The sequence below is a fragment of the Urocitellus parryii genome, chromosome 4 (assembly GCF_045843805.1).
Source record: "Urocitellus parryii isolate mUroPar1 chromosome 4, mUroPar1.hap1, whole genome shotgun sequence".
Lineage (NCBI taxonomy): Eukaryota > Metazoa > Chordata > Mammalia > Rodentia > Sciuridae > Urocitellus > Urocitellus parryii.
Window position 1 is genome coordinate 157,361,267 of NC_135534.1, and position 14,330 is coordinate 157,375,596.

The 14,330-nt window shown below is 38.6% G+C and overlaps 1 protein-coding gene across 1 annotated transcript in view; it reads right to left on the reverse strand.

Annotated features, from left to right (window-relative positions):
• The window catches only part of LOC113189689 (FRAS1-related extracellular matrix protein 1), an 83,398-nt gene extending 75,738 nt beyond the window's left edge, over nucleotides 1–7,660 (reverse strand). Inside the window, exons 1-2 of the mRNA XM_077797334.1 lie at nucleotides 7,427–7,660; nucleotides 2,092–2,186 (exon numbers count right to left, since the gene is read on the reverse strand). Coding sequence (XP_077653460.1) covers nucleotides 2,092–2,186; nucleotides 7,427–7,660 — 329 coding nt within the window. The remainder of the gene's footprint in view (nucleotides 1–2,091; nucleotides 2,187–7,426) is intronic.
• Nucleotides 7,661–14,330: the final 6,670 nt, after the last annotated feature.

Genomic DNA, 14,330 nt, shown 5'->3' on the forward strand with positions numbered 1-14,330 from the left:
GAGTGAAGGGGCAAGGAGTTTCTGTAGTATCAAGGCCCTTTTGCTCTTCAGAAATACCACAAAACGGGTGGACATTCAGGTCTGCTTGCCATGAAAATCGTATCAGCAATGGTTACTTCCACTACTTCTATCCTCTGCGGACTCTGTTCTCAGGGTATTTGCAGAGGCTAATAGAGATGTGTTGTCATGTGGTTTTGTTGTTGTTGTTTGTTTTGTTTTTTGAGAGTTTGAAATTAATGAGTGATGTATTTGCATTAATAATTCAGCTCTTCGTTGACATGCTTTTATTGAGACCCATAACACACTAAACTCTATGCTGAACTCCTTACTGCGGTATCTTTTTCAGTACTTAGAAGAACTTATTGAAGGCATTTTCAGTCTTACTTTGCAATGATGAAACTGAGGCACAGAGAAATCAAATCAATTGCCATAGAAGCTGGAGAAGAGGGAGGAGGGAAACAAACATGCTCCCTGGTCTCTGCTCCCAACTATGCTGGATATTCTATTTCAAATGTCATCAAACGACAAGCAGTGGCAGCCTTCCTGCGTGTACTTGACCAATCTTCTTCCCCCAGGGAAACTCAAGGAAGGAGTAGGAGCAGCTAGAATTCATCAGCCTTTCAGCCCTTCCCAGCAAGATCTTTGAAGTCTGTCTTTTAACACTAAAGTCTTGGAAAGCCTTGCATGATGATTTTTAGCTTTCTAAGGAAAGTGGGTGCCACTTGATTTTCTGAGCACAGTATTTTGCCTTTTTCGAGGCATTTGTGGCCTCTGCATTCTAATTATCTGCCCATCTTTCGCATTTAACCATGAGCACCAAGAGTTTGTGCATCTTCATCCTTGAGTTTCCTATGGTCTGTGTGGACCCTGATCTGTAGTGGGTGGTTTTAAATGTTGTAGAATGATTCACGGTTCCAAAGTCTTCTTCAAAACTCTAAAGCATTGTTATAGTACTTACAATAAATTTATACCAACCTGTTTTAATCAAATACTCTTAAGAATAAAAAAAGATAAGTAAACAATTATATAAAGGTCTACTCCACCTACCCTGTCCTCACTTGCTTCTATGAAGTCTGAAATACCATAACTATAACCTTAAAATTAATTTTTTATATAATTCACATATCATGAAATTTATTCTTTTAAAAGGTACAACTCAATGGTTTTTAATATATTCACAAAGTTATATAAATATCTCAACTATCTAATTCCATAATACTTTCGTCACCCCAAAAAGACATCCATACCCATGTAGTCACTCCCCAATGGCCCCTAACCCAGCCTCTGGCAACCACTAATCTACTGTTCCTATGGATTTGCCTACTTTGGACATTTCATATAAATGAAACCATACAATATTTGTCCTTTTGTGTCTGACTTTTTTCACTTAGCATAATGTTTTCAAAGATCAGCCAAGTTGTCCCATGAATCCACGCTTCATTCCTTTTCATGTCTGAATAATATTATATTATATAGATTTGTCAGTTGAATTCGTACAACTTTTTGGCTGCTATGAATAATGCTGTCATGACATTCCTGTACAAGTGTTTGTACAAACATAGGCTTTCATTTCTCTTTTATATATACCTAGAAGGGAAATTACTGGGTCATATGATCACTCTATGTTTAGCTTTGTAACTGATTTTAAGCACATTTGAATTATTTAATGTTTAAAAGTGGAAGATATTGTACTTCCTGTAACTGAACAGCTAGTCATCAAAAAAAAATTTTCATTCAATTTTGGAGCATATTTCCTAATTGATTCTCATGAAGAATTTGCTATTTGTAACTTTTTTTTTCTTATTATAGATGATAGGTTGGAATAGCAGAGATACTTGCATAAGAACACTAAATAGAAACAGGATGGAGTTAGTAATTTGTAGAAAAGCCCCAAGACAATAATTCAAATGAAGATGATTGAAAATTGGCCACAATTCTTGCCTTACCACTCAGGCCTCCAATGTCTATTGATTACTTTCTTGTTTAGAATCTATTAACTCCCCTCATAATAATATATAGGGACAGAAATAAACCCTAAGTAAACAGAATGGTTGTCTGGCAACACATAATCAGAGCTCCTAGTCCACTCACCTGTAAAGTCGAAGCTTCACTGTGTCTTCATCAAGAATCGGGCAACCGTTGTGAACATACCTGACTTCATTGGGAAGGAAATGGCAGTCAAAGACCTAGTTCACATGAAAAATGGATAAATATACGTGAGAAAATTGGTACAAAGTTTTCTTTTTTTTTTTTTTAGTTTTCGGCAGACACAACATCTTTGTTGGTATGTGGTGCTGAGGATCGAACCCGGGCCGCACGCATGCCAGGCGAGCGCGCTACCGCTTGAGCCACATCCCCAGCCCACAAAGTTTTCTTTTTCCAGATCTCAAGTACCTCCTGGAAAAACTATGGCCTGTGAGTGGTATGCACACGTGTGTGTGTGTGTGTGTTTGTGCGCACACTTGCACGTATTAACTACCACCTCTATCCTACCCCATGCCCACTCACCGTACAGCTGAGTCTTGTTCAGTAAATATCTAAATTATGAAAATCCAAGCAGATCAAACAAGTAAATTAGGGGTAATTACTGCCTAAATGGCTACCTTTTTTGCAGACTTTTAAAATATGGTTCCATTTATCAAAACTTCTATTTACTCCCTTCAGGGGTTTCTAGCAATTGGGTAAAAGGGATCTTTCTGTGTGTCTGTATGAAAAGGCAAGCATTAACCCACCCACCAACAAACTGTATTTGTTCTGTATACATGTGTTCTCCTGTTTTTTCTTTCTTTTCCAAATAGCATTTTTACATTCAAAGAGGAAGCCACTGTGGGGAGGTGGGGGGGTGCTCTTGTGGTTGATCAGAGTCAAATATGAACCATAATTATTTCTTATATACTTGCAAAAGACAGCTTTTATTAGTTATATAATAGCAGAAATGGATGATGAGACATAGAATTCTAAAGGCAACTTCTAGTCAAATAAAGATAATTAACCACACCACCTCATTCAAAATGATTAAGGAAATGCTGGTTTGGGGGGAATCCTACTTTTGAAAGAAAAGTCTTCTCTTTCAGACTCAGCATGACCTTCATTCTGCCCAATCTGAGTTGGTAGAAGGCTGAGAAATACCCCTGAGGTTTTACACATCCTCGCTATGGAGCTGATGGTGTCCAGTCTTTACCTTTTTCAGTCTCAACCATTTTCAGACAACAGAATCCACCCTGAGAAGATGTTATTACCAATAAAAATGACTTTCTTGTCTTACAGATATCACTGGCTCTCCTCTTCATTTGATAACTAGGGAGGAGATAAAGAGAAGCCCTTCCCCACCCCATTGACAAATAGTCGTGGTAATAAAGAGACAATCTGCTTTGCTAAAAGAAACATCTGTTTAATGTTTCGTAATATGTTTTCCTTTTATAAAAGGCGACAACCATAATTGTCCATAAATTTACTAACTAAAACAAAGGAGAGCTAAATCCTTTTCTAATTACTGTCTAGCTTTGTTTTTTTCCACTTCAACTGCTTTTCAATTACAATTTATAATTAAATTGTCACACATTCCTAACTCATTACTCACTTTAACGACAGTAAACTAGTTCAAACTAGAGATATTTTCTTACTGCTTTATTTCCCATTCAAAAAAAAAAAGCAAGCTCAGCGCTAAACTAAGGTGCTTTTCCACCCAGGAAACTTCTTGCTCTGGGTCAGGTGTCAGAACTGCTAAGTGAGGCTGTCTTGTCCTAAAACAGGAGTACGACACACGGCCATCGACCTTGTCTAATTGACTCTATCAAGGGGGTGATCTCAACAGAAGGCACTGGCATGTACCCACTGAAGTCCCTTTCCAAATATCTAGTAGGAAAATGAACCTGTTGGTTCTAAGACAAACTTCAGTAATGAAATGAAAACACTAATTGAACAGATGTTAAGCAAAACATTTTCTGTGCAAATCACATGAAACTGTTCATTACACAGCAGGGTGTTGTTAATACAGTCATCTTGCTAGAAATGGGTTCACATAAGCCTAGCTTTAAGCTTAATATTAAGCTCTATTAAAGAATAATGTTTAGGGCTGGGGTTGTGGTTCAGTGGTAGAGCACTTGCCTCGCATGTGTGAGGCACTGAGTTCGATACTCAGTACCACATAAAAAAATAAAGCACAATAAAGTTATAAAAAACAGTGTTTGTAAATATATATATTATATATTTATATATGAATAATATTTAGGCTGTGTGTGTGTGTGTGTGTGTGTGTGTGTGAACTTGGCTATGCTTAATTTCAAGAACTCTATAAGCAATAAATCTCTGGAGAGGGCTGAACCAGCTGGGGTTAAAAACCAAGCACAAATTCCCTTCAACTCAGACTTTACATGAGAATCTAGTTTTTTATAGAAATTATCAGAAATTTAAAAAATAGATGGCTGGAGAAACTGTTTTCTCACTATATAACATTTTCTATGGCACAAAGTTCTGCTATTTGGTAAACTGGAGATGAGACTCTACATTTTAATGGACTCCTATACAATAGAATAATTTTTTTGTACTAGGGATTTAACCCAGGGAAATTTCATCTCAGCCCTTTTTTATTTTTTATTTTGAGACACAGTCTCACTGAGTTGCTTAGGGTTTCACTAGGTTGCTGAGGCTGGCCTTGAACTTGTGATCCTCCTGCCTTAGCTTCCTGATTTACTGGTATCATAGAATCAATTTTGGAAGATAAAAATCACATATCTACTTTAGATTATGTAAATCAACTTGAGACATCATATGTACTTCTAGAAATGCACACACTGAACATTCAGAACTTAATAATACTTTTTTAACATGAGCAATAGCACACTAAGGGATCAATAATACTTTTCTTTTCTTTTTTAAGTTATCGATGGACTTTTACTTTATTTCTTTATATGCAGTGCTGAGAATCAAACCCAGGGCCTCACACATGCTAGGCAAGCGCTCTACCACTGAGCCACACCCCAGCCCTCAATAATATTTTTTAAAAATGAGAACAGAAACAAAAGGATCAATGTGGTTTGGGATATTTCCAAGCAGTCAAGAATTTCCTAAATCAGCCAGGCATTTTGTTATTTCTGTTCCAGATTATCTATCTAGTAACCAGAGTTTTGCCCTAAAATCTGAAAGAGATGATTCAGAGGTCTACTCCAACCCTTCATCCTTGTGACCACATAGGATTTTTATCTAGTTCTCATCACCTGGATCCCTTTCTGCTCCCCTGTGCCTCAGCACCAAAGAAGCAGAACCATTAAAACTCACTATCTCGGAGGGGACTTTGTTATTCTCAGAGAGTGCCACAGTATTAAGGAGTCTTAGGGTTATCTGGGGTGGGAAGAGGACTGACCTCAGAGGCTGCTAGGTAGTAACAGATTCTTTCCAAATTGCCTTCAAGGAGGAGAAACTGGTGAATGACAGGGCTTTGTCCTGCTTGCATGGGACAACAGCTTAGACAGCTTGCTCCTGCTGGCTCTCAGTAGGAATTTACTTCTCTCTCCCCAAAAATAATGTCATTTCTAAGTGTTGGACCCTTTTTAAAAACTATATTTATTGGAAAGGGTAGCATATTAACAATTGATCATCTTTATAAGGTGTCCATATTTGTATTAGTACTGCACTGGGTCCATGCCTTATCAAGGACTCCAAGCCACTAGGACCAAGGTGCCATCTTGCTGCTCCTAATTCTTCACTTGGCTTTTGACCCCAATCCCTGCAGTTGCTCTGCATTGCCTGCTGCTACGTAATACAAGGAGAAGTTGGGACTACCAAACTCTCGGGAATACAACGTCTCCATACTTATGGACATGATTGTATCCTATGTTTAAGATCCTACCCAAAGGTCTTTGACTGACACAAGAAAATCTCAAAGGAATCTGGTGGGAGACATTTAGTTACTGTCACATCTGGTTTAGACATTTAGTTACCTTATACCCCCATTGTGAGACTCCCTTCCATAGAATTCACATATTTCAGAATTGGACTATAAATTTAACTATGGTAAATGAAATGCCTAGAGATAATCATTGGAGCTAGCATCTATTTAAGCCTCTTTATTCCATTTCTACAATATCGAGTACTGTTTGAATCACTTGATGAACACACTTCTTAAGCCAAACGAAGAGGAAATTGTGTTCATGGTTCAGCAATTGGAATTTGTGCATTTTCCCAAAAGCAGCAGCAGTATATTCTCAAGATTGTTTACATTGGGAGAAAGTTAAGTCACAGCAGGAACAAGTGATAAAATCAAAGGTCATTTTCTATTACGTAGAGGGGTCAACTTCTGCTTTAAGCAAAGACAATATAGGAAAATAAAAGTTTAGAAGGGAATTCTTCTCTACGAAAGAAGTGACTATAGAGCCAGGTATGGTGGTACACACCTGAAATCCCAGTGACTAAGAAGGGCTGAGGCAGGAGGATCACAAGTTCAAGGCCAGCCTCAGCAACTTAGCAAGATTCTATCACAAAAAAATAAATTAAAAAATACAAGTTAAATGACTGGGGGATACTCCTCAGTGGTAAAGCACTCTTCGGTTCTGTCCCCACGCACTCACCCCAGCCCCAAGAAGTGACCATAGAATACCCTTAAATAAAAAGGTCTCCTTTTGATTAAAGGAGGAAACATTTATGCAGACATTTTTGATAAACTGAATATTTAGTTCTCCAGGTCTCTTTTCTACTTCTCTTCCCTTACTCAAGTTTTACCCTTACTATTCTGAGGTCACAAGTATGTCCTAAAATGTTCTTGAGACCTTAATTTCTTATCAAAAGACACCCTGACTATTGGCAATGGGGGAGGTAATTTGGGGCAGGAAGAATTCCATAAGAATCTTCCATAGCACACACTGCAAGTGACTGCCCACTCCAACTCTTAAAGGCTGCCCATATTCATATTCATATTCATTCTCTCTCTCTCTCTCTCTCTCTCTCTCTCTCTCTCATAGATTAGCAATATACTCAAATGCATGTCTGTACTTCTTTTACATTATGCTTTTCCCTGGATGATTAACTACTCTATAAGATCAAGCAGTTCTCTTCAATACAAAAGGAGAAATTGGAAAGCCCTGTTGATACAGTGCATTATTAAGAAAAAAATGCAAGCATCCTTATTAGTTTGAGCCTGACCTCCTCCACAGGTGTTAGCATAATTAAGAGTAAACCCTGTCAGTGGTAGACTTAGCTAGAATCAGTCAAGGACATTGAAAAACAGCTTCCACCTCACATAGAAAAAGAGTACAATACTCTGCCTGTGAACTTCAACCCCAGCATTTCAAATGTGAACTTCTTCCCAGTACTCAACTTTGAGGGCTAGACAGGAGACCTTTGACCTCCCTCTCTCTCCCCCTCCCTCACATACTCTTGTACACGGGAACTCATCCATGCTACTGAACAGAGAATCTCAGACAGGACCCACCTGTGGCATGAGTTTCCCTGCCCTCTGGGTTATCGGCTCATTCATCACAACTTCCACTTTGCAGGCATCTTTCTCTTTGGGGATGGCAAACTTGAGGTCATCTTCTGACAGGAAGGCAGAGCTGCCCTTCATCACCCTCATCCCATGGTTCAGGCTGATGAAGGTGGGGCTGGCCCGGTCCAGGAGCAGCAGAAGCAGGAGGACACTGAGGCCACCCCGACCTCGAGAGCTCATGCTGACAGGGGCCCACTCGCTTCTGGCCATCACAGAATGTCTTCAACAGAGGAGGGCTTCTGCACTTCCTCCCACAGCTCAGGTCACAGTCCCAGGGGCAGGGCGAGGGGTCCTGACAGTGTGCCCCGAGATCTTAACATGCCCCTTTCATTCCAGACTCCCACAAGAACGCCTTTCAGCCAATCCAGGGGCTTTTAATAAAACTTGCTGATCACTCCTGACAACGCCAGCAAGATTAATGTGCCTCCCAAGTGCTTTTCTAATCCTGCAAACAGAAGAAGGGGTTAGAAGAAAGCGAGAGACGGAAAAATTCGTGCAGCTACTCAAAGGATCACCACTCACAGAGGGATCTTTCATCCAGCCTATAATTTCAGCTTAATTAAAAAACAAATAAACTAACTTGACCTTCAGGCAAAACAGACATTTCATTACCCGGCTTGTAGCTGTTGCTTCCGGATGCAACAGACCCCAACTGGGATGTCACCTGTGTGGTCCAACAGGAGACAGGCGGCCTCCCTGTCATCCTTTGAGTTCAGAGAAAGGGGCTCAACTTGCTTCCATTTCCTCGTTAGTTAAATGGGGACTACAATAAAATCTGTGTGCAAGCTGATGGGATTATTTGCACACTGATTGAAAACATGATTAACTCTGAATCAACACAGCCCAACTAAGAAATAAGCTTCACTGTTTGTTGCATTGACTGTCTAGCAATGAAGACTCCTAAGACACACTTGATGAGAAACTGGAGAAAAAAACTTTTTTCCTAAGTGAGCATTCAACTTTTTGTGTATGTGTGATGAGGACCATGAATTGAGTGGCATAGTTTTAATATACAGAGTTAATGATATGGGTGTGTGTACATTGTATTTATATCATCTACAATACTACCTATAATGTACTCAATTTGCACTACTGGAGTCTGTTTCTACTTCCCTCACTTAGAATTTTATGATTATTTCTCTGTTCTAAAGAATTGAAAAGATTTTATCCAAAGTAAAATGTATCAGAGTATCTCCTTAAATTCAGAGTATATTTAAGTGAACCAGTGGTGGATTCTCATGCCCATAAAAAAGTTAACAGTTTAATGATTTTCATAAATGTCTCTATATAACCAGTAGATACTGAAATAAATGTTTGCTAGAGGATATACACAAAATGTCTCTGGCACCCCCCCCAAGCCATATCCTGTGCCACCTGCTCTACACATCCAGTTGTGCCCACCATGGCCACCATCTTGCAGCTGGTAGGAAGATGGCGCCTGCTAAAGAGCAGAGGCATTGTTGAGCACGTGAGGGAGCAGGAGTGGGAATTGCTCTTCCAAAAATGGGTTCAGTGGCTAAACAGATGGTGTTGCCTCATGTGGTAACAAATACATCACCACAAAAACCAAGAGCACTTCAGAAGCAGAGTTTTCTCATAACCTGGGAGAGAAGTGTGAACACACTTCTCAGGCTGCTGACAACTTTCCAAACAGCATATTGGTTCAACATCAGGAATGAGAGGGGAAGGCAAGCACAGAAGCCCAAAAATTGGAAGATGGAAAATGAGTGGTAGGATGCATCATGAACAATGTCTCTTGTACTCGAGACTATGAAAAAGTAGAATGAAATCCCATCATCACTTTGAATCAGAACAAGCTCAGTTCAATGAGCAATCTCTATTTGCTGCTTCTTTTTGTTCATTATCTTTATTGCAAGCATTTTACATGCAACTATTTCAAAGTGCTAGTTTAATTACGATCATCTCTTTGGTTGATGAATAAATGTGTTTGTGCTAATTTTAAAAATGCCCCTATTAACTACCTTTATGAATACATCAGGGGAAGACAGCTTATGATGCCACTGTTTGAAACCTTTCACTTTGGAGGAAGCACCTGACCTGTGTCACTGAAGGACAAGTATGCTTACAGATTAGCCTGATTTTTATGGTGTCGGTCCCAAAATAAAACTGTTCACACACTCCCACTGATCCTGTTGCCCAGAGTTAGCCTAAATTTGTCTGGCTTATTTATGCAAAAATGCAAACTTGGTTGTTGAACTTCCACAAAATACAATCTTTTTTCCCATTTACATATGGCATCTAAGTCCATACTGAAAAGCAGTACATTTAGAGACTCTTAGGTAACTGAGCAGATAGGTGTCTTCCAAACAGGGAGATGAACAAGTAAACTGCTTTCTGAGATTTGAACCGGTTAAATCAACACATAAAAACAGCAAGGGCCCCACCCTCTCCTGCATGCTTATCTCAGTGTCCTTCACTGGCTCTTCCTATACTGCCTGACTTTTTAATATTGGAGATGGACCAGTGCTTGGACTGGCTTTCTGTCTACCCTCATTCCTCTTGATCTCATTTCTTGTCTTTAAGTACCACTTTAAAGTTTGTTTTAGTTCATTTTTTCATGAGTGTGACCAAAAGACCTGACAAGAACAATTAAAGTAGGAAAAGTTTATTTGGGGCTCATGGTTTCAGAGGTCTCAGTCCACGGTTGGCCACCCCCATAGCTCTGGACCTGTGATGAGGCAGAAGGATGTGGCAGAGGAAAGTAGCTCCAGCATGGCCAGGAAACAGAGAACCTTCTGTTCACCAGGGACAAAGGCACAATTCCAGTGACCAACCTCTTCCAGCAATGCCCTAACTGCCCAGTTAATCCACAGAATGGATTAATGCACTAATTAGGTTAAGGCTCTCATAACCCATATGCAACTCTCCTTAATATCTTCATGTGGGCGTGTAACAGTTATCTCAATCCTTATATAGCCAGAATCAAACTCTCCATCTTTCCTCCTTTGGTCTTACCTAATGACAACTCCAACTTTTTAGCTGTTCCTTTCTTTGTCTCTCTATGCCCAAATAAAAATTCCTTCTGGTTCTTTGTGATGGACAGACCTTAGGGTAACCACCAATAATCTAGCTTCCTAGTAACCAGAAGTTCCTACTCCTTGAGTGCCAGCAGATATTGTGACATTTCAGGCAACAGGATAAGGCAAAGGTGATTACATGTCACCACACAGAGGACTCTGTCATGACTGAATGGAGCCAGAGGCTCTGCTGCTGCACTGGAAGCAGAAAGGCTCTGGAGTTCTGCTGCCACAACAAAATGACTCTGTCAACAACCTGAATGAGCTTGAAAATGGATTATTCCAAGTGAAGTCTCCCAATATGAATGGAGCTCAGTTAACACTTTGATTGACACCAGGTCACAACCTGAATCAGAGAACCCAGCCAGGTCACAACCAACCCCAGACCAATGGAAACTATGAGATAAGAAATACATGTGGCAATGTTGAAACTCTTCTGCCTCAAAAATCAACTACTAGATGGGTAGACATATAAACAACATGGAAAAGTAAGATAACAAATTGCCTTAAACAAACCAAATGCATCAAAAATCCAATCTGTCAACACCACAATGAAAGAAATGTCAGAGAAGGAGTTTAGAATGTTCATAGTTAAACTGTCTTCAAGGTAAAGGATGATGTAAGGGAGCAAATAAAGGAAGAAAAAGATCACTTCAATAAAGAGATAGATACTCTGGGGGAAAAAAAACAGAAACCCTCAAAATGAAGGACTCAATAAATCAAATCAAAAATTCATTGGAAACTATGGCCAGCAGACTAGACCATTTGCAAGACAGAGTCTTAGACAGAAACAAAATATATAATCTTGAAAATAAAGTTGAACATGAAGACAGTAAGAGAGCATAAACAGAACTTCCAAGAAATATGGAATAACATGAAAAGACCAAATTTAAGATTTATTAGGATAGATAAAGGCTTGGAGATACAAACCAAAGGAATGCATAATCATTTCAGTGAAATAATGTCTGAAAATTTCCCAAGCCTTAAAGATGAAATGGAAAATCAGATACAGGAAGTTTCTAGGACCCCAAATATACAAAATTACAACAGACCTACACCAAGTCACATTATGATGAAGATGCCTAACATACAACATAAGGATAGAATTCTTAAGGCTTCCAGAGATAAAAAGTCAAGTAACATTTAGAGGGACACCAAGTCAGATCTCAGCTGATTTTTCAACCCAGACCCTTAAAACTAGGAAGTTTTGTAATAATGTATAGCAAACTCTGAAAGAAAATGGATAACAACTAAGAATATTATACCCTGTAAAACTAAGATTCAGATTTGATGATGAAATAAAAAACTTTCATGATTAAAAAAAAAAAGTTAAAACTAAAAAACCTGTTCTACAGAACATTCTCAACAAACTATTTCATGAAAAAGAAATAAAAAATAAAAATGAAATCCAGCAAAGGTAGGGACTATACTAGAAGAATAGTCAATCAAAAAAGAAGGTAATTCAAATTAAATACCAGAAATAATTCAAAATGACAGAGAATAAGAATCATTTCTCAATAATAACATTCAATGTAAATGGCCTAAACTCATGGAACAAAAGACAGACTGGCAGACTTGATTAAAAAGTAAGCCCAAAAATAAACAAAATAAAGGTATTGTGTCCAACTACAATTAAAAAATAAATATTAAAAAAAATTTTAAAAAGGGGCTGGGGTTGTGGCTCAGAAGTAGAGCACTTGCCTAGCACGTGTAAGGCCCTGGGTTCAATCCTCAGCACCACATAAAAATAAATAAAATAAAGGTATTGTGTCCAACTACAATTAAAAAAATATTTAAAAAAAGTAAGCCCCAACCATATGCTCTCTGCAAGAGACTCACCTCATAGGCAAAGACATCCACAGACATTGTAAAAGGATGGAGGAAAACATATCATCCACATGGATCTTGTAAACAAGCAGGGGTTTCTATCCTCATGTCTGATAAAGTGGACTTCAAGTCAAAATTATCAGAAGGGACAAACAAGGCCATTTCACACTGCTTAAGAGAACTATACATTGACAAGATATAATAATCTTAAATATTTATGCCCCAAACAGTGGAGCATCTACATACATCAAACAATCCTTCACAATCTCAAGAATCAAATAGATAAGAATACAATAATACTGGGTGACTTCAACATGCCTCTCTCACTAATTGATAGATCTTCAGATCAAAAACTAAACAAAGAAGCTATAGAACTAAAAAGTAAAATTATAATTTAGACTTTACAGACATATATAGAATATTTCATCCATCAATGAATAAAAACACTTTCTTTTCAGCAGCAAATGGAACATTCTGTGAATGTCAGTCTACATCTTAGTCCACAAAGCAACTCTTAGCAAATAAAAAAAATAGAGATAATACCTTGCATTCTATCAGCTCAAAATGGAATGAAATTAGAGATCCACCCACACCTGCAGCCTGTGTGGGTCCAAGGCTCTCAGGAGGCCCAGTACACTCCCGGGCAGGGCAGATACCAGCCAGAGCCTAGCCTCTGGGACAAGACTGCCCTTTCTGACCAACAGACTACCGAGGGAGGTCAAGCCCAGAGGCCCAGATCCACCCACACCAACTTGTGCAGGACCCAGATCCAGGAAGCAGTAGCATTCATTGAGGGACACCAGCAGTGTCTGGAAGTCCAACATCAAGGTGAGGTAGAGACAATCTGCACGGGTACTACAAGAACATAAGGAAGAAACTGTTATATCTCAGATCCACACTGCAAGAAAGAAGACACATAGACAACATGAAAAAACAAGGGAGGAAAGTGCCCCAAACAAACCAGGACACTATAATAACAGAACCCATGGACAGCGAAGTTGATGAAATGTCAGAGAAGGAGTTCAGAAGTTCATAATTAAAATGATCTGTGAATTAAAGAATGACTTAAATGAGCAAATACAGGCAAAAATTGATCACTCCAACATTGAGATAAGAGAGCAAATACAGGTAGCAAAAGATTACTTCAAGAGAGAGATACAGACTCTGGGGAAAAAAAAACAGAAATCCTTGAAATGAAGAATACAATAAATCAAATAAAAAATTCAATAGAAAGCATGACCAATACACTAGATCACTTGGAAGAAAGAACGTCAGATAATGAAGACAAAGTATACAATCTGGAAAATAAAGTTGTTCACACAGTGAAGAAAGTTAGAAACCATGAACAGAACATCCAAGAATTATGGGACAGCATGAAAAAGATCAAATCTAAGATATTGGGATAGAGGAAGGCACAGAGTTTCAAACAGAAGGAATGCACAATCTTTTCATGAGGTAATATCAGAAAATTTCTCAAGCATAAAGAACGAATTAGAAAACCAAATACAAGAGCCTTACAGGACACCAAATGTACAAAATTACAGCAGATCTACACCAAGGCACAGTATAATGAAAATGCCTAGCATACAGAATAACGATAGAATCTTAAAAGCTGCAAGAGAGAGGAATCATATCACATAGAGGGGGAGACCAATTCATATCTCAGCAGATTTTTCAACCCAGACCCTCAAAGCCAGGAGATCGTGGAACAACGTATACCAAGCTCTGAAAGAAAATGGATGCCAACCAAGAATCTTATATCCAGCAAAACTAAGCTTTAGATTTGATGATGAAATAAAAACCTTCCATGATAAACAAAGGTTAAAATAATTTAAAACTAGAAAGCCTGCACTATAGAACATCCTTAGCAAAGTATTCCAAGAAGAGGAAATGAAAAACTATGATGAAAATCAGCAGAGGGAGGGATTACACTAAAGGGAAATCTAATCAGAGGAGAAAACAAGTCACCAAAAATAAACAAAATG